General features: G+C 49.5%; 1 protein-coding gene and 1 pseudogene across 1 annotated transcript in view; one reads left to right on the forward strand and one right to left on the reverse strand.

Annotated features, from left to right (window-relative positions):
• The window catches only part of SCARA5 (scavenger receptor class A member 5), a 133,427-nt gene that overhangs the window by 103,301 nt on the left and 5,024 nt on the right, over positions 1-25,102 (forward strand). Inside the window, exon 8 of the mRNA XM_061425063.1 lies at positions 16,888-17,082. Within this exon, the coding sequence (XP_061281047.1) occupies positions 16,888-17,082 (195 nt within the window). The remainder of the gene's footprint in view (positions 1-16,887; positions 17,083-25,102) is intronic.
• Positions 16,552-16,645, reverse strand: LOC133253530 (U6 spliceosomal RNA; annotated as a pseudogene).

The raw sequence follows: 25,102 nt of genomic DNA on the forward strand, positions 1-25,102 counted from the left end.
ACTGTTCAAGGGAACAGTCAGTTTCTTGAACAGCAAGTCTTGAGAGTCCCTTGAACAGCAAGGAGATCAAACCAGTCAATCCTAAAAGAAATCAACCCTGAATATTCATTGGAAGGACTGATGCTGAAGTTGAAGCTCCAATACTTTAGCCACCTGATGCGGAGAGCTGACTCACTGGAAAAGATCCTGATGCTGGGAAAGATTGAGGGCAGAAGGAGAAGGGGAGACAGAGGATGAAATGGTTGGACATGAGTTTGAGCAAATTTTGGGAGATGGTGAAGGACAGGGAAGAGTGGGGTGCTGCAGTCCCCGGGGTCACAAAGAGTTGGACATGACTGAGCAACTGAACAAGAAATACCACTTCGGGTGCTGGCTGGAGCAGAGTAGGCGACACTTGAGAGAGAAATGAGCACAAGGACGGAAGATAAGGAGTGCTGGGAACCTGGTAAGAACTGAGCAGACACAGGCGAGGCCTGTCCTGAGGGTCAGTAACCCAGCCAGCACAGCACAGAGCCAGCTTGGAAGGGAGTCAAGAGGGCAAGGGATTCGTCTCACTTCTGTCACAGAGAAAAGGTAGACGTGTGGAAGGAAAGAAATGCTTAGGGAAGAGAATGTCGGTTATTCACTTACTTAGCGAACATTTGCTGGGCCTTCGCTGGAGACCGGGCCCTGGCTGAGGGCCCCATGAGGAAGGCCTGTCCTCACCTTGAGGAGCGCAGAGGCCGGCAGTTGAGAGGGACACGCAACATTCCTCAGAGAGCATGGTGGGGGCTGTAGGAGACGAATGTACAGAGGGGGTCACTGGATGATGTGTCTCTGATCCAAGTCTTGAAGACCAAGTTGGTGTCCATCTGGGGCCTGGAGAAGGTGAAAGAATTCCAGGTAGAGAACCTCACGTAAAACAGCAGAGCACTGTCTGATTAACCCAAAACGTTCGGTGCAGCAACCTTGGCAGGAATCGAAAACTGAGGCCAGGAAGGCATCTGGGGATCCGTGGACAGGAGGTCAGGCTTGGTCTCTGGGCAGCCAGGATGAGCGGCAAGCAGCGTGTGAAGTGGCAGCAGTGGGAGGTGAACAGCCAGGTGGAGGCCCAGCTAGAGGCAGGACCCAGGCCGGGACATGAGCCCCAGCCGTCCACAGTGGCCCTCGGCATCTCAGCCGGAGCTGGCGCCCGGCAGGCTGGCTGTGCCCCCGACGAAAGGTCCACTTTGGGCCCAGGCTTCCCTGCTGCCTCTGCTCTGCTCTCACTGAGCTACTTCCCTTAGAGAAAATCCTGTTTTTCAGAATCCCCGATTTCCTGAGAAGGAGAGGGGACAGGCGGGCTGCAGAGCAGCAATCCTGAGATCTGAGTGCCCTTCTGACCCAGCCATGTGGCCTTGAGGTCACCCTCTGAACCTCTCCAACCGCAAGTTCCTCTTTTCTCCTCTGCTCTGTGCACAATCTGGCCCTGTCGGCATTCCGCTTTGCCAAGAGCCTGTATTAAGCTTTCCGAAAACAAATCCAGTGACTTTTCCTGAAAGCTTCCAGCGACCCCTTCCAGGAGAACTTCAGATTGCTCCATGCAGAAAGCCGGTCAGTTCCGATGAATCCGAGCCGCCCTTGGTTTGATGGCTTTGAATAGATCCAAGAAGCCTAGGAAAAACACGAAGCTGGGCTCCTTTAAGAAGCCAGGGGGTGAAGTGGGGGAGTGTGGTGGGAATAGGGGGGCTGCCTGAGAGCCTCTGATGTTCCCAGCCGAGAAAACAGAGGGAAGAGCTGAAGCTTGGGCCCTGGGGCAACGCAGCCCCCTTGGAGAATCTGAGATCTCACAGAGAATCAGGATGCTGGGAGGTCACTAACAGGCCCACTAGGATTTGTGTTCTGGGTTTCCCAGGTGGCGCAGTGGTAAGGAATCCATTTGCCAGTGGAGGAGATACCTGGGTCACGAAGATCCCCTGCAGAAGGAAATGACAACTCTCTCCAGTGTTCTTGCCTGGAGAATCCCATGGACAGAGGAGCCTATCAGCTATGGTCCATGGGGTCACACAACAGTTGGAGATGACGTAGCCGCTGAGCACACAGTATCTGTGTTTATTGCATGAACCATATTCAGCTGACACCCATCCTCCTGGGGGCCTGGAGGACCACAGCATCCCCCTGTCCTTGGCAAACAGCTGGTGGTTTCTGGGATCTGCCCTGAAGAAAACTTTTAGTAATACAAACCTCAGACCGAAGGTGAGTGAGGCATTTTCTACAAAAACAGTGCCTTGGAACCACTGTAGAATTGAAATTTTAGTCTTTGATGTGGGTTTTGTTTGAAGAAAGCTTTAAGTTGAGACATACATTAAAACCAGGAATGGTTAACGTGTTTATTGAGAAAGCAACTCAACCAAGTCAGGAATTGTTCGTAGTCCCCGTGACCCTGTACTCAGTCATCTTAGGTTGGGTGGTAAAGATGCTGGAGGCAATAGCTTAAGCCAGGGAGGTCCCACCACTGTGTCTTTTTGATGTAACTGGATCGGAGTTAGCTGCCACTGCGTTCGTTTCACGGCTGCACTTCCCCTCGTGTCCTTTGACCATGGAAAACTGCCTCAGGGATGTACTTGGAACCAATTGTTCAGATGGGCTTATTTCCCCTGGTGCTGAATTTCAGCCGCTCTTCCAAAGAGTGCTGCTGTGGAATTCTGAGGGAACAAAGAGGTAGGCAGAGCCTGTGGACACATCCCAGGAGGTCCTGTGGATGCTGTGGTCGGGGAAGGATGGCTGGTTGATTCACTGACTTAGAGGCTGGGTGAGTCCCTTGCCCCAGTGCCTCTGTTCCCACCAGGATCCTGGGGGCTTATATGGCGAAGCGAAGGGAAGCGAAGCGAAGTCGCTCAGTTGTGTCCGACTCTTTGCGACCCCATGAATCACAGCATGCCAGGCCTCCCTGTCCATCACCAACTCCCGGAATTCACTCAAACTCACGTCCATCGAGTCGGTGATGCCATCCAGCCATCTCATCCTCTGTCATCCCCTTTTCTTCCTGCCCCCAATCCCTCCCAGCATCAGAGTCTTTTCCAATGAGTCAACTCTTCGCGTGAGGTGGCCACAGTACTGGAGTTTCAGCTTTAGCATCATTCCTTCCAAAGAAAGCCCAGGGCTGATCTCCTTCAGAATGGACTGGTTGGATCTCCTTGCAATCCAAGGGACTCTCAAGAGTCTTCTCTAACACCACAGTTCAAAAGCATCAATTCTTCAGCGCTCAGCTTTCTTTATAGTCCAACTCTCACATCCATACATGACCACTGGAAAAACCATAGCCTTGACTAGACAGACCTTTGTTGGCAAAGTACTGTCTTTGCTTTTGAATATGCTATCTAGGTTGGTCATAACTTTCCTTCCCAGGAGTAAGTGTCTTTTAATTTCATGGCTGCAGTCACCATCTGCAGTGATTTTGGAGCCCAGAAAAATAAATTCTGACACTGTTTCCACTGTTTCCCCATCTATTTCCCATGAAGTGATGGGACCGGATGCCATGATCTTTGTTTTCTGAATGTTGAGCTTTAAGCCAACTTTTTCACTCTCCTCTTTCACTTTCATCAAGAGGCTTTTGAGTTCCTCTTCACTTTCTGCCATAAGGGTGGTGTCATCTGCATATCTGAGGTTATTGATATTTCTCCCGGCAATCTTGATTCCAGCTTGTGCTTCTTCCAGCCCAGCATTTCTCATATGTTAGAAGAACTCTTTACGGTGTATGTCATTGTCCCATTTAACAGATAGGGAAACTGTTCTGAGAGGTTAAATTACTTGCCTAAGGTAGAGCTAGAAAGTGGTGGACCCAGTGCACAGGCAGGATTCAATGATTTAGAGGGACTTCCCTGGTGGTCTAGTGGTTAAGACTCGATGCTCCCAATGCAGGGGGCATGAGTTTGATCCCTGGTCAAGGAACTAAGATTCTGCATGGTGCAGCAAAAACCAAACAAAACAAAAAAGAAAAAAGAGAGCAAGAGAGAAATGAAGATTTGGGGGACTTCCTAGGTGGCCTAGTGGTTAAGACCGTGAGCTTCCAATGCAGGAGGAACGTGGGTTTGTTCCTGATTGGGGAACTGAGATTCCACTTGCTGCACACCCAAAAATAAAAGAAAACTAAAAACAAAGAGCAAGGATTTAGAATACACAGATGGGGAAGCAAGCATTCCAGCCAAGCGTCTCAGACCTTGAACTTGAAAGAGAGCAGAATGGAGAGAGGAAACAGGGAAGGGTGGGGACAGTATGAACGAAGCCAGAGGGTGTGGAAGAGCCTTTTTAGGAAAGGCCAACAGTCTTTTTTCTTTGTTTTTTTTTTTTTTTTAAATTAGACTATTTATTTTGTATTTGGGTATAGCCAGTTAACAGACAGTGTGGTGATGGTTTCTGATGAACAGCAAAAGGATTCGGCTGATACATACACATGTATCATGTATATGTGTACATGTATCTGTTCTCCCCCCAAGGGCTTCCCTGGTGGCTCAGAGGTAAACAATCTGCCTGCAGTGCAGGAGCTGCAGGAGACCTGGGTTCAATCCCTGAGTCAGGAAGGTCCCCTGGAAAAGGGAATGGCAACCCACTCCAGTATTCTTGCCTGGAGAATCCCATGAATGGAGGAGCCTGGCTACAGTCCATGGGGTCGCAGAGTCGGACTTGATGGAAATGACTTAGCATGAGCACATTCTCCGTCAGACTCCTCTCCCATCCAGGCTGGAATGCCGTGTGAACATCAGCGCCTCCTCACTGTTACCTATGTAACAGAGTAGGGTTTTGGGATCATGGCCTTTCTCCTGGCTCTGCAGCTTTTCTTGCTAGTTCTAAAGGCCTGTTGACCCTCTCTGACCCCTCACTGCCCTTTGAGAAGCCCAGGAACAAATGCAAAGCAAAGGACTCCGCTCTCTGCCCAAGCCACCCAGTAAATTCCTACAAATCCAGTTCCCAGCAGAGCTTCTGTTAGCAACATCCTCCCGCAGTGATGGGAGTGAACCCCTGCTTCAGGACTGGGCAGGGAAAGCACTTCATTTATTATTTGATCAGACACATTTTTATTGAACACCTGCTAGGAGCCAGCCAGCCATGACTAGCATTGTTGTTCTTGTTCAGGCGCGCAGCCGAATCTGAGTCTTTGCGACCCCATGGACTATAGCCCGCCAGGCTCCCCTGTCCATGGGATTTCCCAGACAAGAATACTGGAGTGGGTTGCTATTTCCTTCTTCGGGGGATCTTCTCGACTCAGGGATTGAACCTGCATTTCCTGCATTGTAGGTGGATTCTTTGACTGCTGAGCCACTGCTGAAGCCCCACAGGGCATTAGAGAAACAAAATCAGCCAAGACAAACTCCTGGTTTCTAAAGATATGCAGTAGAGTTGAGGGGGCCAATGGGTGAGTCAACAGTTAAGAAAAAATAATCCAGCATAAAAAGGACAGTGATAATTGGGAGGTACTTCTGCTATTCTTTCTGCCCAGTAAGTAAACCCCTCCCTCAAGCAAAGACACAGTACAGTGACCTGTGGGACTGCTGGACTGGAGACCACGTGTGGTCACTTTATCACATGACCTTGAGGAAGTCACTTTCCTTCAGAGTCTCAGTTTCCTCATCTGTATAATGGGTATCATACCCACCACCCCGGAGGAGGACTGCTAAGATCAAATGAGACCTAAGAAAAATGCTTTGAGGAGGCATAAAGCACCATATTTAGAGTCAGTTAGGGTTCAATTCCTGGGTCCGGAAGATCCCCTGACCTTCCTGGGCATGGCATGGGCCTGGCAACTCACTCCAGTATTCTTGCCTGGAGAATCCCCATGGACAGAGGAGCCTGGCCAGCTATGGTCTGTAGGGTCGCACAGTTGGACACGACTGAAGCAACTTAGCATGCACGCCCACACCATTAGGAAATAGCATTTTATAAAGTGCACCCACAGGCCAGACCACAGTTTAAAAGCAATGCCCTCCAGCAGAGCCTGGCTGGAAATTCCTTAGGCTTGTGGAATGACTCCTGTCCTTCGCATACGGACCACATTTACCGTGGATGTCAGGGGAAAGAGCAGTGCCCTGTCTGGACAGCACAGAGCCCTCATGCTGCAGGCCAGCTGGGGGGCACAGAGAGTTCTTTCTTCACAGGGAAGAAAAGTTCAGCCTCCTTAAAGGGCAGCCGGTCTCGATTATCCCTGGGGCTCCGCTCTGCAGCTGCAGAGCATCAGAGCCTATTTTCCCAGCCCCACGTGTTTATTTCTGTTCCCCACAACCTCCTGTCTTTTGACTTGTTTTGCTTTGGCAGGGTCTGGAAGGCAAGATAAACACACCTAAAGGAGCTGTGAGATTTCAAGATTATGCCGGGTTTCCCCTCCTCTTGTCTCTTGAGAAGCAAAGTTCCCTGGACTTTTGGGCCCTTCTGATGCATATCCCAGCAGGGTCTGGGGTACTTAGAGATTGGTTCTGTTCCGGGAGCCCCTCATCCATTCATTCATCCAGTCACTCACTCACTTAGTACCATTTGTTGATGGCAGCATGTCAGGTTTCTGCCTGCAAGTGAGGCTACGAGTGGGAACCACAAGAATGTTGAATGCCTGTCTTCTCCAGAGCTGACTATGGTGGGGGCATGGGAGCTGGCTGAGCGAACGGTGCTAGGCGATTTCTCATGTGTGGGGGCCATGGGTCAGGGAGGCCCTCCTGGAGGAGGTGGCATTGATGTGCCTTACAGCAGGGGCCCCCAGCCTCCAGGATCTAATGCCTGATGACCTGAGGTGGAGCCGATGTAATAATAATGGAAATAAAGCACACAATAAATGCACTTGAATCATCCTGAGACCATCCCCTCCCTCCTCCCAGTCTGTGGAAAAATTGTCATCCACGAAACGGGTCCCTGGTGCAAGCGCATGGCAACCCTCTCCAGTATTCTTGCCTGGAGAATCCCCATGGACAGAAGAGCCTGGTGGGCTGTAACCCACTGGGTCGCAAAGAGTCAGACATGACTGAAGCGACATAGCACGCACGCCTGCACCATTAGGAAATAGCATTTTATAAGGCGCACCCACAGACCAGCCTACAGTTTAGAAGTGATGCCCTGCAGCAGAGCCTGGCTGGAAAAAGGTTAGGGACCACTGCACAAGACCCAGCTACTGTGAAGTTGTGTAGCCCAGGCTTTATCCTAGATCTGTCCCCTACAGCAGTGCTTTTAGCCCTGGCTGGACATTTACAACACCTGCCATCTGTTCAGAAATTTCCCTTCCCCACTTTCCCACTGGTTGATCTTTTTTTAAAAAAACTTTTTATTTTATATGGAGGTATAGCTGATTAGCAATGTTATGATAGTTTCAGGTGGACAGCAAAGGGACTCAGCCAACCATATACATGTATCCATTCTCCCCCAAACTCCCCTCCCATCCAGGCTGCCACATGACATTGAGCAGAGTTCCCTGTGCTAGACAGCAGGTCCTTGATGGTTATCCGTTTTAAATAGAGCACCTCCTGGTTGATTTTGAAGCACTCAGGTGATTCTTAGAGACATCCTATGGCCAGGAACTGCTGATGTCCCAGGCTCTTTCTCTTACTCCTAAAGACACGCTTTCCTGCAGCTCCAGAGGACTGCTGGGAGACAGATGAAAGGCACTTTTCGTGTGGAGAGGGAAATACTTGTCTTCAGTGTTCAGCCGGCTCTGTGGTTTGAAAATGAAGGGCCTTTGCTCTCCTCCCCGGCTCCACTTCGGAGCAGCTATGTGACCCTAGGCAAGTTATTTGACTCTTCTGGGCCCATTTCTCCTCTGTTCAGTGAAGGTCATAATGACTAACTCATGGAGCCGTTGAGAAGAGTAAATGAGCAAAGCCGTGGTTAAAGCACTCTGCCCCAGGCCTGACATGCCGCCCCATGCAGGCACTAGGTGTCCATGAGTTCCCTTCGTCATCCATCCTTGACTTGAAATCTCTCCCTGGCAGAATCCACCTTTGTTGTCGCTGAGTTTGGGATGGTTCTAAGCCAGGTGCAGACAAGCCCCATAGGCAGTGGGTAGTTCTAAAGGGTACCCTAGCTCTCAAAACCAGTTCCAAGATGATAGCTACTAGTTGTTAAACTGTCCTCCCAGGCCCACGGAGAGGCAGAATAATGCAGCCACTCCCTCGGCTGTGCTCCCACCAGATGCTAGAGAAAGACAGTCGGCATCTTGCCCCCTCAATTATAACCCTGAAACCCAAAGTAAATAGAGTAAAGTAAGGTAGGGAATAATTGGATGAAAAAAACCCTGGAGCCATCCAGAGATGCCAGCGCCCTGTGAGTGAAACCAGATGCAGGTTTTAAAATCCTGGAATGGATTCCCCAGAGATACTGTCAAGTTCCCTTCCATTCCCAGAGGCAGAATGAGCAGCTGTCAGGCCTGATACAGAGTGGAGAGGAATGCTGTATATGCAGTGGGAGAGGGGGGCAGGTTCAAGGCCAACATTGACATTCAATGCCAAGGCCAGGGCACCTGGGGTAGACCCAGCCTGCTTTGTCTAGGACTTTGCTTTTCCTACCTATATGTCTACAAGGCAAAGAGAGCAAGGATTTGTTTTGAAAACAGAATCCCTACATACTAGATTTGTGCTGGGAGCCCCCGAGTGGCCTCAGCCCTGGCTCACATTCCTAGACCTTTCCGGAGCAGACTTGCCTAACGAATCACATCCAGCTTGCATTAGTGAGTAGAAACTTGCTGACAGCAGGAGCCAGTCTTCTGCCTACGCCCCTGTCCCCCTCCCCTCCCAGGCTAAGAAGCCAGGAACTGAGCCCTGGGGAGAGCAGAGGAAGTTAGGAGGAGATTAATCCAATTGGAGGGCTGAGCCTGCCCCACCTCCCCCCCCACTCCCCAAGCAGCAGGCTTGCTTTGCAACAAGAGTCTCAAGAGTATATCTTGGGGACTTCCCCAGCAGTACAGTGGTTAAGACTCCATGCTCTCAATGCAGGGGGCACAGGTTCGATTTCTGGTTAGGGACTAAGATTTTCCATGCTTCACTGCATGGCTTTTTTTTTTTTTAAAAAAGGGATACATCCCTGATGGGGCCACTGGTACCCAAGCCATCTCCATAAGTCATGAAGGTGTCTCAGAGCTGACCACAGGTTGCTGGGCAAAGTGCAGGCTGGTGGGTGGGGCTCACAGTGATGGTTGTCCATGACGGGCCAAGTCCTTGACATGCGTACTTGCTCCCAACCATCACCATTTCCCCCAATGTAAGGAGAGGTAAGTAGAGAGCGGTCTCATCACGTCTTTAGTGGAGCCAGAATTGAAACCCTGTTTCTAAGTCCAGAATCAGCCTCATGCCACTCTCCCCTGCTGCCTCCCCACAGGGATCACCATGCTTCCCTCCATCTGAGTTCCCCACCCAACTCAACACCCAAGAGGCGAGTAGCTAACCAGCCCTTCGATGGGTGCATGGGATCACAGGTGCTGTCTATGGGCATTTTTGGTAACAAGGACCAGAGACTCACTGGGTCACTTCAAGTAATGCGGGTATATGGTAAGGACACCCAGGAAGACTTCAGAAGACTAGGGTTTGTAAGACTGTAGGCTTGCAGAGCTTGGAACAAGGTCTTTAGAATCCAAGACAGTTCTGGTGGCCTCAGGACCAGGGTTCATGTCTTCACTCTAGTGTCTCATGTCCAACATGGCTTATTCATTCCACCTTCCTTGCTTCTTTATGCTTCTGCTCAGCTCTCTGTTACCCCTTCTAGGTTTCGGCATTATTTGTGGTGGTTTGTTGTTGTTGGTCAGTTGCTAAATCTTGTCTGACTCTTCTCGACCCCATGGACTGCAGTGTGCCAGGCTCCCCTGTCCTTCACTGTCTCCTGGAGTTTACTCAAATTCAGGTCATTGAGTCAGTGATGCCATTCAACCATCTCATCCTCTGCCACCCACTTCTCCTCCTGACCTCAGTCTTTCCCACCATCAGGTTCTTTTCCAATGAGTTGGCTCTTTGCATCAGGTGGCCAAAGTATTGGAGCTTCAGCTTCAGCACCAGTCCTTCCAATGAATATTTAGAGTTGATTTCCTTTAGGATTGACCGATTTGATCTCCTTGTGATGGTTAGAAAAGCCCAAAGACACTGTGGCGATTACCTAGAAGAAGCTGCATGTGTTAAACAGTGGTGACATCTGTAACCCACAACTAAGTGTAAAGAAGTTGTTGCTAGAGGTATCACCAGAAAATGCAAAGGCTTCTTCATCCATATATCATATTTTGTTCTTCTTCATAGTCTGGCCTCATCTGTGCCTGAGGGGCCACCCTGTTTAACTGAGGGGCTAAGAGCATACTTGAGGTCTTGCTGCAGGAGGGTAGATGAGAGCCTCATTGTGAATCCCAAGAGTGGCCTGGGTAGTGGGCAGGGTCAGCAGAGCAGGTCAGAGAATGAGGAGGTGGGTTCCATGGTCTGGTCCTGCAGCTAGGCAGAAAGCTCCCAGCAGGGCTTAGAACTATTGAAGCGCTGGAAAACTTGCTGGTGAAATGATTGAACCCTTTGATCTGGGGAGAGAGCAAGGAGCCTACCCAGCCAGAAAGGGCCAGTCTCCTGCTCTGGGTTTCCTATTTCAGCTTCCTCTCCTGTGGTTAGCCAGCCAGACAAAAAGTGATGCTGTTGTTTGAGGTTGTGATGGAAGGGACTCTTCTCTGTCTGCTGCCTTGTATAAAAAGGCAGATCCTGGACTTTTCTGGTGATGTAGTGGATAGGAATCTACCTGCCAGTGCAGGGGGCACAGGTTCAATCCCTGGTCTGGGAAGATTTCACATACTGAGGAGCAACTAAGCCCATGCACCAGAGCTACTGAAGCCTGTGCACCTAGAGCCTGTGCTCTGCAACAAGAGAAGCCGCTGCAATGAGAGACCTGGACACCACAGTGAAGAGCAGTCCCCACTCACCACAGTTAGAGAAAGCCTATGCAGAGCAACAAAGACTCAGAAAAAAGAAGCAGAGGAGAATCTGTGACCCCAAATCTGGAGCTGTAGGGGAAACAGAGCAGTGGAGTGTCCCTGCTATGAGTGGTAACCAGGAAAAACTCTGCCCAGGACTTAGTGGCCAAGGGCTTGGGACAGGCTGTCAAGTTAGCAACTTCCCATTCATCCTCCAGGTGTTCAGTGAGGAGCGGTGCTCGGTGTTTCTCTTGAGCTCAGGTCTCCCAGAGCAGAGGTGGAGTGTGGGCAGAACTCTCCCTGCAGATAGCAGGGTGGGGAACCCAGTGGTGGTCCCTACTCTCCACCTGCAAACCGTGGGCACATGTCCAGGTAGATTCCAGTCTGCAGAGTAGACTGAACAAGAGAACAGATGTCATATCCTCTTCACTCAGGGGGTTCCCTTTGTGAATCAAACTCAGATATCCACTTGGGAACTGCTTGGGCACGGTGGGTTCTTCAGGGTTGCGTGCCAACATTTTGCTCAGGAAGGACTTCCTGGGGCTTCACTGCGGTGGAAGGTGAAGAAGGAAGTGGAGACCTGTTGGTCAAGGGCAGCTGTTAAGGGAAGTAACATGAAGTTGTGAAAGCGTGAGGACCTTTGTCCCCACCTGAGCCATCCCCTCTGTCTACTGGGTTAGGAGTGTCTGAGTTTTATTTTTTTAAGATTTTCTTTTTATGAGGACCATTTTTAATGTCTTTAGTGAACTTGTTACAATACTGCTTCTGTTTTATGTTTTGGTTTTTTGGCCCTGAGCCATGTGGGATCTTCGCTCCCCAACCAGGGATCAAACCCAAACCCCCTACCTTGAAAGGCCAAGTCTTAACCACTGGACCGCCAGGGAAGTCCCAGTGCCTGGGTTCTGAACAATCCGAACCACTGCCTTCCACCTCCCTCTACTGTCCTGTACAGAGAGAGGCATCTCCTTGACCCCAAACAGCCAGGCACACTCCATGGGGACCACTCTGGGTGGATGTCTAAGGAATTAGCTCGCTGGACTTACAGGAAGTATAACGGGGCATGTGGGGTGGGGGGCATTGGGCACAGGCTGACGCAGCCTCCTGGACACCGCCTCTCATTCTGTGGGGCTGACACAGCTGTGGGGTGAGCGCATTTCCCAGTGGTGGTGGTTTGCTTGGTGGGAAAGCGTTGCTCTAGGGCAGAAACTGCTGGGAAAAGGCAGAGTTTACACCCTCTGCCCACAGAAACCCAAACCTCTTAGCAAGTCGTGACGTTCGTCTCAGGCTGGAGAGGAAGTCAGCGTTGGCTTCACTGGGGGGTTCCCCAGGCGGATTCCCGGAGGTGGCATGACAGCTCGGCCTGGGTACGGCCTGCCTCTGGCCGCCCCTGTAGCTCTTAGGGCAAAGCAGGCCAGGCTTACTGTTCGTGGGACTGCCCCTTTAGACTGTCTGAGTCCCTCATTGGGGCAGTTAGCATCATAATCAGATCAAATCTCAGCTTATGGTTTTCCTCAGGGCGGTAGCCACAGGGATGTGCTCCTGTTAGGGGGAAGAAAGGATTAAAAAATTATAGCTTAGAGACCTCCCTGGCAGTCCTGTTCTTAAGATTTCACCTTCCAATGCAGGGGGTGTGGGTTTGATTCCTGGTTGGGGAGCTAAGCTCCCATATACCTCAAGTCCAAAGAACCAGAACAGAAAATGGAAGCAATATTGTAACAAATTCAATAAAGACTTAAAAAATGATCCACATCAAAAAAAAAAAAATCATAGCTTAGTGCTATGTTCCATAAGATGGCGCTAGATCAAAATTTGCCTCATTGATTTTTTTGGGACCTGCAGTGTCTGCTGACCCCGTGGGCAAAGGACTGTGTTCAGCCTCCATTGTAGGGAGAAGTCCTGGATCTGGGGGACCTGGGAACAAGTGACAAGGGACAGGCTTCAGTGCTTGAATCAACTCGTGTCTGGTGTCTGGGTGTGTGTGGGTTGGGGGACACACACATCCCTGAGACTGATGGGGGCTGTGACCTTGCTTGGCGTGTGGGGAGCATGGGGCAGAAACAGTCTTGAACTTGATGTTCTGAGCCCCATAATTATGGTTACCGTATGCTTCCAATGTTTTGAAGTTGTCCTGTTTCCAAATATTCTTTTGCCACTTCCATATACATTGAAGCCTCCTGGGAGCTCTAACATTTCAGCATCCAAGTGACACTTTCCAGATTTCCTTCAGCACTCACTATAATCACATGTCAGACCACATCCTTATTTTCTCATGTAGAATGTATGGTCATCGAACCAACAGCTTGAGTTCTGGGTCCAGAGCCCTGGGGTCATCCTACCGAAAGAAGAAGTCAGTGTGGGGAGTGAGTAGAAGACACGAAGGTGTAATAAGGAGGGTGTTGGAAACATTGGTAGCCATGATGCTGACTCTCCATTCAGGCTCCCAACAAAGTCACTGGCTGTGTCCACTAGACAGGACCTGCCCTCCGGGGTACATGCTATCTGAGTGTATTCATTTATGCCTGCTTTCACTGGGCCCAGCCTGGGCACGTCTAAGTACCAGGCCCTGTATCAGGCTATGTGACCTGGCCTCAGAATTCTCCCAGTGTCCTAAAGAGTCAACAGGCAACTGTTACATGAAGTGATAAGATATGTCCGCAGCAGGGGTCTTGGATGGGAATGGGTGACCACAGGAGGCTTTTTTTGGGAGATGTGACATCCAAGCTTGAGATTTAAAGGACGTGAAAATGTTAGGCCAGAGTACAGAGCAGCTTTTTTCCTAAGATACAGGGGTCCGTGTTCTCCCTCAGCTCTTTCAGGTCCCCACTCAAGGTCTTCCTTGTCTCCCCATCTGAAATGGCACCCCCTCAAGCTCCATTCCCTTCCTTGTCTTCTTGTCTATGATGGCACCTTCTACTCATCCCCTTCTCTGTCTCCAAGATGGTGCCTCCATGCTCCATTCTCTTCCTTGTCTCCCCATCCAAGATGGTGCCACCTGACCCTCCATTCCCTTCCCTGTCTCCCCGTCTAAGACGGTGGCCCCCACCCTCCACTCCTTTCCTTGTGTCCCCAGCCACACTGGCGCCCTCCATGCTCCATTCCCTTCCTGTGTTTCTGTTCTTGTCTCTGCACCATCACTACGTGGCCATAGTTATATTTGAATTTGTTTCCCAGCTCTGTGACTAGTCTCCTCCACTACAATATAGTCCATGAGGGCAGAGACTTTGTTCACGGATCTATCCATCGCTCCTACAACAGGACCAGGCTCCTAACAGATGGTCAGTCACTTATTTGGCAAGATGAAGAAGTGAGTACAGTGAGCGAGGCTAGCCAGAGCGGAGGATAAGGGGGCATCTCTGAACGTCAGCTGGGCTGCCTGTACCGCACCACACTTCTTCCTGTTATTTGGACCTTGAACTCAGCCTCGCCTGCTCTGGGATGCACAGCCTCCTCCTGCCACTCTCCCTTTACTGATGACCCCACACGGAGACTGCCATTGGCAGCCTCCTGGCCTGGCGTGGCCCACGGCCCACGGTGACAGGGTGCTGACAGAGGCGAGGCAGGTCTGGGAGAAATCAAGACTGACATTTCAGCCTCAGCCAACACGCCAGGGCCAGACGCCCAGTCCGGGCCAGGCTGTGTTTGTGGCTGCTGGCTCCAGGTTGGCTTGTCATGACGGCTCCTGGGTGGTGTCTCTGTCTCAGACCTGGCCTCTGAGTCCCGCTGTGCTCATTGTTTTCCATCTGGAGGAGTCTCTGCTCTCTTGCTCATTCTCAGCCTCTTCTGATAACCTGGCTGGAGTTTATAAACTCATGTGCAAAGAATAGTCAGGGATGACGGATGCATGAGTGCTCAGTTGCTCAGTCATGTCCGACTCTTGGTGACCTGTATGAACTATAGCCCACCAGGCTCCTCTGTCCTTGGGACTTTCCAGGCAAGAATACTGGAGTGGGTTGCCATTCCCTTCTCCAGAGGATCTTCCTGACCCAGGGATCGAACCCGCATCTCTTTCATCTCTTGCACTGGCAGGAGATTCTTTACCAGCTGAGCCACCAGGAGACACCCCAGCAATCCTCCTTATTGGTATTTACCCAAATGAATTGAAAACTTATGTCTATACAGAAACCCGAACATGAATGTTTGTAGCAGCCTTATTCATAATTCCTTCCAAGATGCCCTTCATTGGGTGAATGATAGTTAAACCATAGTACATCCAGACAATGGAACATTATTTGGTGCTAGAAAGAAATGAGCTATCCAGCCATGGAAAAAGGAGCCTTAAATGCATATTACTACATGAAAGAAGCCAATCTGAAAAGGCTACATACTGTATGATCCCAACTGTATGGCATTATAGGAAAGGCAAAGCTATGGAGACAGGAAAAAGATCAGTGTTTGCCAGGGGCTAAGGGGTGGGGGTTGGGATGAAGGGATGGAGCACAGAGGAGTTTTTAGGTAGTGAAACCATTCTGTAGGATACTATGTTGGTAAATACAGATGACACCACCCTTATGGCAGAAAGTGAAGAGGAACTAAAAAGCCTCTTGATGAAAGTGAAAGTGGAGAGTGAAAAAGTTGGCTTAAAGCTCAACATTCAGAAAACAAAGATCATGGCATCCGGTCCCATCACTTCATGGGAAATAGATGGGGAAACAGTGGAAACAGTGTCAGACTTTATTTTTCTGGGCTCCAAAATCACTGCAGATGGTGACTGCAGCCATGAAATTAAAAGACGCTTACTCCTTGGAAGGAAAGTTATGACCAACCTAGATAGCATATTCAAAAGCAGAGACATTACTTTGCCAACAAAGGTTCGTCTAGTCAAGGCTATGGTTTTTCCTGTGGTCATGTATGGATGTGAGAGTTGGACTGTGAAGAAGGCTGAGCGCCAAAGAATTGATGCTTTTGAACTGTGGTATTGGAGAAGACTCTTGAGAGTCCCTTGGACTGCAAGGAGATCCAACCAGTCCATTCTGAAGGAGATCAGCCCTGGGATTTCTTTGGAAGGAATGGTGCTAAAGCTGAAACTCCAGTACTTTGGCCACCTGATGCAAAGAGTTGACTCATTGGAAAAGACTCTGATGCTGGGAGGGATTGGGGGCAGGAGGAGAAGGGGATGACAGAGGATGAGATGGCTGGATGGCATCACTGACTTGATGGACGTGAGTCTGGGTTAACTCCAGGAGTTGGTGATAGACAGGGAGGCCCGGCGTGCTGCATTTCATGGGGTCGCAGAGTCGGACACGACTGAGCGACTGAACTGAACTGATGTTGGTGAATACATATTATACATTTGTCCAGACCATAGAATGGACAATACCAAGAGTGAACCCTGGTGTAAACTCTTCACTCTGGGTGGTTACGACATGTCTCTGTGTGTTCATAGATTATAAAAAATGTACCATTCTGGAGGCAGGTGTTGATAGTTGGGGAGGAAGCTATCCATGTTGGAGGTGGGGGGTGTCTCTACCCTCTTTCTTTTTTAAGTTTTTCCTTTTTTCATTTCATAGGATATCTAGCATCACCAAATGTAAAGGGAAAAGCCAGTTCTCACATTTTTATTTAGTGCTATAATTACTAAATTTGGATTTCACCTTGATCTTGAATAAAGTGATTAAATAATGATCAGCAATTAGCAAGAATTTATGCAATCCATGCAGAAATTTGTATTAGATTTCTATTGTAGCTGTAAAAAAAAAATTATAGAATGCTTCATGAATTCACATGTCATCCTTGCTAGTCTTCCCTGTATCGTTCCAGTTTCAGCGCATGCACTGCCAAAGCCAGCACTGTTCCTGCTTTTCAGTTTTGCTATGAACTTAAAACTACTCTGAAAAAAAAAAGTATTAAAAAAGGTGGAGAGAAGGGCAGGGGTGACACCATGGTTTCTGCTGGCTGCCTGCTTGGCCTTCACTGGAGCCCCAGCGTCCTCCCCACGCCGGGTGGTGATGAGGAGCCGGGGAGGGTTCCTGGGGGGCACTGCTGTGTCCAGGCTCGGGGGAGTGACCGTGACCCTGCGTTGCTCCTGGCAGGTGGCGTGGAGGCGGTGATGGTGCGGCTGGTGAACGGCTCGGGCCCGCACCAGGGCCGCGTGGAGGTGTACCACGAGCGGCGCTGGGGCACCGTGTGCGACGACGGCTGGGACAAAAAGGACGGGGACGTGGTGTGCCGCATGCTGGGTTTCCCCGGCGCGGAGGACGTGCACCGAACCGCTCAGTTCGGACAAGGTAGGGTGCCCACCAGAGGAGGACGTGGGGCGAGGGACCCGAGTCCTAGGCCTGCCCTCCCATCCGGGGTTCCCTCGACGGCAGTCCTGCCGAGTGCCACCCGGCCTCCACCTGGGTCCTTCCCACCCTGGGGGGCCCGCAGCCTCCAGCCATCCGTCTCCAGACAGTTCTGACCGTTAGAACATTCCTTCCTTCCCTCGAATTGGACCCCCTTTCTCTTTTTTGTCTCCTGCTGGCCTCCACTGTTGTGGACTGAGTGTCTGTGTCCCCCTACCCCATTCCTCCCCAGCCAAATCCATATGGGCTTCCCTGGTGGCTCAGTGGTGGAGAATCCGCCAGCAATGCAGGAGACACAGGTTCCATCCCTGGGTCAGAAAGATCCCCTGGAGAAGGAAATGGCAGCCCACTCCAGTATTCTTGTCTGGAGAATCCCATGGACAGAGGAGCCTGGTGGGCTCTAGTCCATGGGGCTGCAAAGAGTCAGACACGACTGCGTGACTGAACAACAACATATTCATATGTCGAAATCCTGACCCCCAATGTGATGGTATTAGGAGGTGGGGCCTTTGAGGGGGTGTCCAGGTCACAAGTGGAGCTCTCATAATGGAACCTTAGTAAAGAAACCTAAGGGTGCTCTGCCCGCTTCCGTGAGGACACACAGGAGCCTCCTAGTCTGAAGGGGGCTCTGCCTAGAACCTCAGCATCCGAGCACACAGGCACTCTGACCTTGGACTCGCATCCCCCGGATCTGTGAGAAATAAACATCTCTTGTTTACAAGCCGCCCAGTCTGGGCCCATGAAGACAATCGCGCTCACTGAAGCGCTCTTGTGAAATCTGTTGTGACAGCTGGTGGAGAGCAGCCGATTGACCCCAGCATCCTGGCCTCTGGACTGAAAGGCCCAGTGCGCAGGGAGTTCAAAGGGTCCAGCTCCACAGACGACAGCCCACCGGGGGCGAGAGCTTCCCCCCACCTGAAGCTGTGCCCTGGGTCTCAGCCTGTTTTCTGCAAGGAAAGCTGCCATCTTTGTTTGCAGGCGAAACAGAAGTGGGCAATCAGTCTTCACTTTCCCATTTTCGGCTCTGATGAGGACTTCTCCCTAATATGTGGAAGCAAGACGTTTTAGGGGGAAAAGTCATACATTCTTTTAGAAAAGCCGCACTAGGCCACTTGACTGTCATAGGAAGGGTTAGCCTAAAACTCTTCCATCCTCCCTTGATTTAAAAAAAAATGTTTTCTTTAATTATGAAAGTCTGATAACACTTTTACAGAAGACTTGGAAAATACAGAACCAGGTTATATATAGTTCTACTTTATTTTTTAAAGTAGATAAATTAATATGTTTAGTTGGAGTTTCAATATCAACCTCTCAAAAATGAATAGAACAAATATTCAGAGAAGTAGAAGGATATGATAGATCTGAAAAGCACTGTGAAACCAATTCAACATAATTAACATTTATACAATTTTCACACAAAAGTAAGATACAAATTCGAGTTCCCATAGAATAAAAACTAGGAGACACTGGAACATATCTGGTTTCCCTTATTGCTCAGACGGTAAGGAATCTGCCTGCAATGCAGGAGATCCTTCCTTGATGTTTGTATCCTACGGCATGAGGGGAAGCCCTACAATTGTCACTCAAGCCTTTTTAAAATTAATTTTTACCAGAGTGTAGTGGCTTTACAATGTTGTATCGATTTCTGCTGCTGCTGCTGCTAAGTCGCTTCAGTCATGTCCAACGCTATGCAGTCCCATAGACGGCAGCCCACTAGGCTCCCCGTCCCTGGGATTCTCCAGGCAAGAACACTGGAGTGGGTTGCCATTTCCTTCTCCAATGCATGAAAGTGAAAAGTGAAAGTGAAGTCGCTCAGTCGTGTTCAACTCTTCGCGACCCCATGGACTGTAGCCTACCAGGCTCCTCCATCCATGGGATTTCCTAGGCAAGAGTACTGGAGTGGGGTGCCATTGCTTTTTCCAATACATATACATATATCCCCCCTTTTTTGGATTTCCTTCCCATTTAGGTCACCACAGAGCATTGAGTAGAGTTCCCTATGCTATGCAGTAGGTTCTCATTAATTATCTATTTTATGTATAGTATCAATAGTCATATATATGTCACTCATGCTAAGTCACTTCAGTCTCGTCCAACTTTTTGAGACCTACAGACTGTAGCCCACCAGTCCAGGACAATCCTCTGTTCATGAGATTCTCCAGGCAGGAACACTAGAGCAGATTGCCATGCTCTCCTCCAGGGGATTTTCCTGATCCAGGGATCGAACCTGCAAGTCTTACATCTCCTGCATTGTCAGGCAGGTTCTTTACCACTGGTGCCACATGGGAAGCCCTTATATATGTCAGTCATAATCTCCCAATTCCTCCTACCTACTCCTCTTTCCTTCTTTGTATTCATACGTTTGTTCATTACATCTGTATCTTTATTTCTGCTTTCAATAGGATCATCTATACAATTCTTCTAGATTCCACATATATAAAAATATCGTATATTAATGCCACTGGAGTCTTTAAATCAGGCGGTGGAAATCCAGACTCGATTCTATATTTGCATCAGATTTGCACCATTAAATATGAATATGAAGTGGCTCAGTTGTGTCTGACTCTTTGCAACCCCATTGACTGTAGCCTGCCAGGCTCCTCTGTTCATGGGATTTTCCAGGCAAGAATACTGGAGTGGGTTGCCATTTCCTTCTCCAGGGGATCTTCCCGACCCAGGGTTTGAACCTGGGTCTGCCGTGCTGCAGGCAGACTCTTTACTGTCTGAGCCACCAGGGAAGCCCTAAAGGTGAACTGTGGCCTGACCTCCCCATCATTGTCCAGTAACTTAGGTCATGTGATATTTGAGACCTGGGCAGGTAGGCAGGCCAGGTGTTACTCACAGGTCCACAGAGGGAAATGGGGCCTCCTGTCCCAGCTGCACTTCCTTCTTCCCAGAGCAGCTTCTGGCTCCTTCCATGGGCAGGCACTAGGCTCAGCGCAGGGATGTGGAGTTGTCTCTGACAACATAGTCTCTGACCTCAGCATGTTCAGTTTAGGGGGAGGCGTATATGTTCACAGATTCTAAACAGCATGCAAAGGGCTCGCCTGCCCTGCCAACTGTGGGGCGGGGCGGGGCGGGGGATGCCCACCTCTCCTGGCAGAGGGCAGGTTGCGCCTCAGGTCCAGATGCCCCTCTGACCACAGATTCCCTTCAGAGAGGTGCCCAGACTCCTGACCCCAGTCGGCTCACCCTCAGCCTCACGGAGTCCCCCAGGCTCCCGGCCTCAGCCCCGCCTTCCATAGTCTCTGTTTCTCTTACAGATATGCTTTCTGTCCTTCCAGGCAGGACTGCAGACCTGTCCCTCCCCTTCCCCTCACCCACTCCCCTGTCCCTCCTCTGTTGAGTCCCTGGGTCCTACAGATTCTACCCGTGTCGACCTCTTGGGCCCTTGACTCCGTCCCCTCCTCTTTGTTCTCACCGTTCTTGCCTTAGGCACTCAGGCTGGGTAGAGCAGTGGCTCGGAGCTCAGGCTGTAGGTCAGAGCCTAGCTAGCATCCCATATCTGCCACTTACTGGTTGGTGTCCTGGAGCAGACTTCCTCACCTCCCCAGGCTTCAGCCCTCCCACTTTTGCAGGAGGATGGCAAATGAAAAATGAGATCGTGTATGGCAAGCAATAGCACAGCGCAGGCCCAGGTGCAGTCATTGGCTGCTTGTTGGGAGGAGGTGGGGCACCCTCCTGGAGCTCTTTCCCGGACGCCCTGCTCCCCACCTCCTCTTCCAGGCCTTCCTCTTCCTGCCTACCAGGGCTCTTTCTAAAACGGTCTCCTGCTTGTCACTCCCCTGCCCAACGCCCAGTGGGTGTTTACTGCTCTCAGGATCAAGTCTGGTTTCTCAGCTTAGTGCAGCAAGGTCTGTCCTAAAGTGCCTCACTCCTCAGCGGAGCATCCTTCAGCCACATGCACCCAGATGTGAGCTCTGAGCTCATACAGCTGTTTTCGATCTCTGTGTCCTATCGCCTGCTCTTCCTCAGGTTTGCAATACCTTTCCCTCCTCTTCACCTAGTTAATTCCTTTTCAGTTTATTTGCTGTTGTTCAGTCGCAAAGTCGTGTTTGACTCTTTGCAACCCCAAGGACAGCATTCCAGGCTTCCTTGTCCTTCACTATCTCCTGGAGTTTGCTCAAATACATGTCCAATGAGCCGATGATGCCATTCAACCATATCATCCTCTGTCATCCCCTTCTCCTCCTGCCTTCAAGCTTGCCCAGTCAGAGTCCTTTCCAGTGAGTGATAGGTACTGCATAAAGTGGCTCCAATACTTTGGCCACCTGATGGGAAGAACTGACTCATTAGAAAGACCCTGATGCTGGGAAAGATTGAAGGCAGGAGGAGAAGGGGACGACAGGATGAGATGGTTGAATGGCATCACTGATTCGATGGACATGAGTTTGAGCAAACTCCGGGAGTTGGTGATGGACAGGGAAGCCTGGCGTGCTGCAGTCCATGGGGTCGCAAAGAGTCGGACACAACTGAGCAACTGAACTGAACTGAAAGTGGGAGGGAGGAAGGAGGAACCGGAGGAGAGTGCAAGGAGAGAAGGAAGGAAGAAACTTTTGTGCCTGCAGAATCTGCATCCTCCCCAAGCCATACAAGAAACTGCCGAGCCTGGCATGCTCTTGGTGGTTTGGCACCATAAAACTTTTCCTGGCCAGGGCTCAATAATTAAATGATCAGTGTCCCTGGGAAAAAAAAAACAAGGAAAGACCCAAGTGAGAAAGACTTGGAGATGATTTTTTTTTTTTTAATTTTAAATTGGTCCAAGAGCTGTTGGAGAGGGAGGGAGTGCAGTTGGAGAAGATGGAAGTGATGGCTGGAACAGGGTCCAGAAAGAGATGGAGGGCGTGAGACCAGGGCAGCACCCAGGGAACTGGTCCTGGACCCACTGAGAAAATCGGTGAAACATGCAGACAGACAAAGGAGGTGAGGATGGGTACAAATGCAGGTGGATTTGTAGGTGGGGGGGATGGATGGATTGAGAATGTCCATTCTAATTATATTATTATTAGCATTTTTGCTCTTTTTTTCCTTAAGATCAAATTTAAATACTGGGAGGTAGCTTAGTGCAAGGGTCAGCAAATATTAAAGGGCCAGCCAGAAGTAAATATTTTAGGCTTTGTGGGCTAGATGGTCCGTCTCACAACTATTCAACTCTGCAGTTGTAGCACCAGAGTAACTACAGACGAAAGTAACTGCAGTCTACAAGGTAGATGTTCCAATAAAACTTTATTTACAAAAGCAAGAAGTGGGCTGAATTTGGTTTGCCACCTCTTAGTGATCCATAAAGTGCAGTGTATATGTGCTTCTGTAAGGAACAGGGACTAGACTGGCTGGACATCAGAGGTCACTATCTCCTCCTCCCGTAATAGTTGTGAGACAGGTCTGCTAACCTTTCTGGGGCCTCAGTTTTTCTTTCTCTTAAATATCTATTTGATAGCTGTCCTGCCTGCCTCTGTGTGGTGCTCTGATGGCAGCCCTTAGGGGTCAGTGTAACTCATTCCTTCTATTAATATTACTCTAAATAAACATGAAGCAGCTCAAATGTTAGTTCCATGAAGCAGAGATTTTTTGTTTTTTCTTGTTTTGTTTTTGTACTATTTTTAAAGGTGACTTTCCCTTTACAGTTATAACAGAATATTGGCTATAGTCCCCATGTTGTACAATACATCTTTGTAGCCTATCTGACCCCCAGTTGTTTGTACCTCCCAGTTCCCCATCCATGTGTTGCCCCTTCCCCTTCACTACACTACTACTACGAAGTCACTTCAGTGGTGTCCGACTCTGTGCGACCCCATGGACTGCAGCCTACCAGGCTCCTCCATCCATGGGATTCTTCAGGCAAGAACACTGGAGTGGGGTGCCCCTTCCCCTTCACTGGTACCCACTCATTTGTTTTCTGTACATATGCATTTTGTGGTATAGTTGTTAGTTTGTGGTGTTATCTTAGATTCCTCCTATACGTGATATCATAAAGTATTTGACTTTTCTGACTTATTTTGCTTAGAGTAACGCCCTCCAAGTTCATTCATGTTGCTGCAAATAGCAAAGTTTTGTTCTTTTCTGTGGCTGAGTAGTATCCCATCGTATATCTAATATATACCGCATCTTCTTGATCCACTCCTCTGTTGATGAACACTTCGGTTGCTCTCCTATCTTGGCGACTGTATAATTACAGTGCTGCTGTGAACATTGGGGTGCATGTATCTTCTTGAATTAGTTTTTGTTTCTTGTGGATATGTACCTGGAAATGGGATTGCTAAATCATATGGTAATTCTGTTTTTCGTTTTTTGAGAAACCTCCATTCTATTCTCCACCAATTTATATTCTTAGCAGCAGTGGGTTTTTTAAAAAATCATTTTCTGTTCACTCATGTAGCCCAAACACCCAGAATAGCACTGAGCATGGAGTAGATGCTTAAGTATTTCTTGAATGAATGAATGATGAGAATAAAATAAAATCTCTGCTTACTCATCCCAACCATCCCCTCACATTCCAACAGCCCCTAAGGCTCCAAGTGTCAGAAGACCTGGCCTCTGGTCCCAGTTTTGCCTCCATAAGATAAACCTCATCGTATAGCTTCAGTTTTCTGACTCTAAAGTGGGGGAACAGAGAACCCCCTTCCTGCTTCCTAATGGGGCTTGTTATGGAGTTCACAGAGAGAACCAGCATGGAGGAGAAGACCTAATCTAGAGAAGGGCTCTCAGACTCGAAGGCATGCTGACTGGTGGAGATGCTGTTAAGATACAGTGTGTTAGCCGCTTCAGTTGCGTCCGACTCTTTGTGACTGTAGCCCACCAGGCTCTTCTGTCCATGGGATTCTCCAGGCAAGAATATTAGAGTGGGTTGCGTGCCCTCCTCCAGGGGATCTTCCCGATGCAGGAATCAAACCCAGGTTCAGGTTCCACTGGGCGCAAGACTCTGCCATTGCTGATGAGCTCCTGGGTGATACTGACCTCCTGGTGCTCAGGCCACACAATGAGTGTCAGGTGTTAGCTCTCATGGATGTCAACTGACACAATGATTGGTACCTGGATTCATGAGAGTTCTAGCCTCTCTGACATGTGGGGAGCAGAGATGATCTGCAAGTTCATTGGCCCCTTTAGTGATGTCCCAATAACTGCAGATATGAGCATTGCTGATTTAACAACCCTGTCCTCATTTTCGGAGAAGGCAATGGCACCCCACCCCAGTACTCTTGCCAGGAAAATCTCATGGACAGAGGAGCCTGGTGGGCTGCAGTCCATGGGGTCGCGAAGAGTCAGACACAACTGAGTGACTTCACTTTCACTTTTCACTTTCATGCATTGGAGAAGGAAATGGCAACCCACTCCAGTGTTCTTGCCTGGAGAATCCCAGGGACAGAGGAGCCTGGTGGGCTGCCGTCTCTGGGGTCGCACAGAGTTGGACACGACTGAATCGACTTAGCAGCAGCAGCAGCAGTCCTCATTTTATTAGCTCTTCCATGACTGAACATTAGCTAGAACTCCCTAGCCAAACCCCAACTAGAGTTTGGAGTTTCGTGATCCTGTGTACGCATTAGGACTGGTAACCTTGGGCCTGTTTTGTATTTGTCAGTCTCCTTCATTTGCTGCTTTATTTGTTTTGGGTGTGACTAATCCCACGGAGCTCTTGGGTCTGCAACCTTTTCCTGGGTAATTTGTAAACTGATGTGTTTTCCAGGAGACATTTAATCTGAGAATTTTTGCTCAGCCTCAAAGGGCTTATTGTGTAAGAGGCACACTGTATCCGGCCAGGGAAGAGGCTGTGATGAACAAATAACATTAACAAGGACAGCAGAAAGAGATCTCTCCTCCCAGCTCTGTCCCCTAGTTCACTGCTCGGCAATCCCTTGAGCAGATACCGAATATCTCAGCATAACAAAAATATGTCCAAATCACTAAGTCCTTGTAATCAATTTGTTGTTGTTCAGTCGCTCAGTCATGCCCAACTCTTTGTCACCCC

This window comes from Bos javanicus, chromosome 8, assembly GCF_032452875.1.
Source record: "Bos javanicus breed banteng chromosome 8, ARS-OSU_banteng_1.0, whole genome shotgun sequence".
NCBI lineage: Eukaryota > Metazoa > Chordata > Mammalia > Artiodactyla > Bovidae > Bos > Bos javanicus.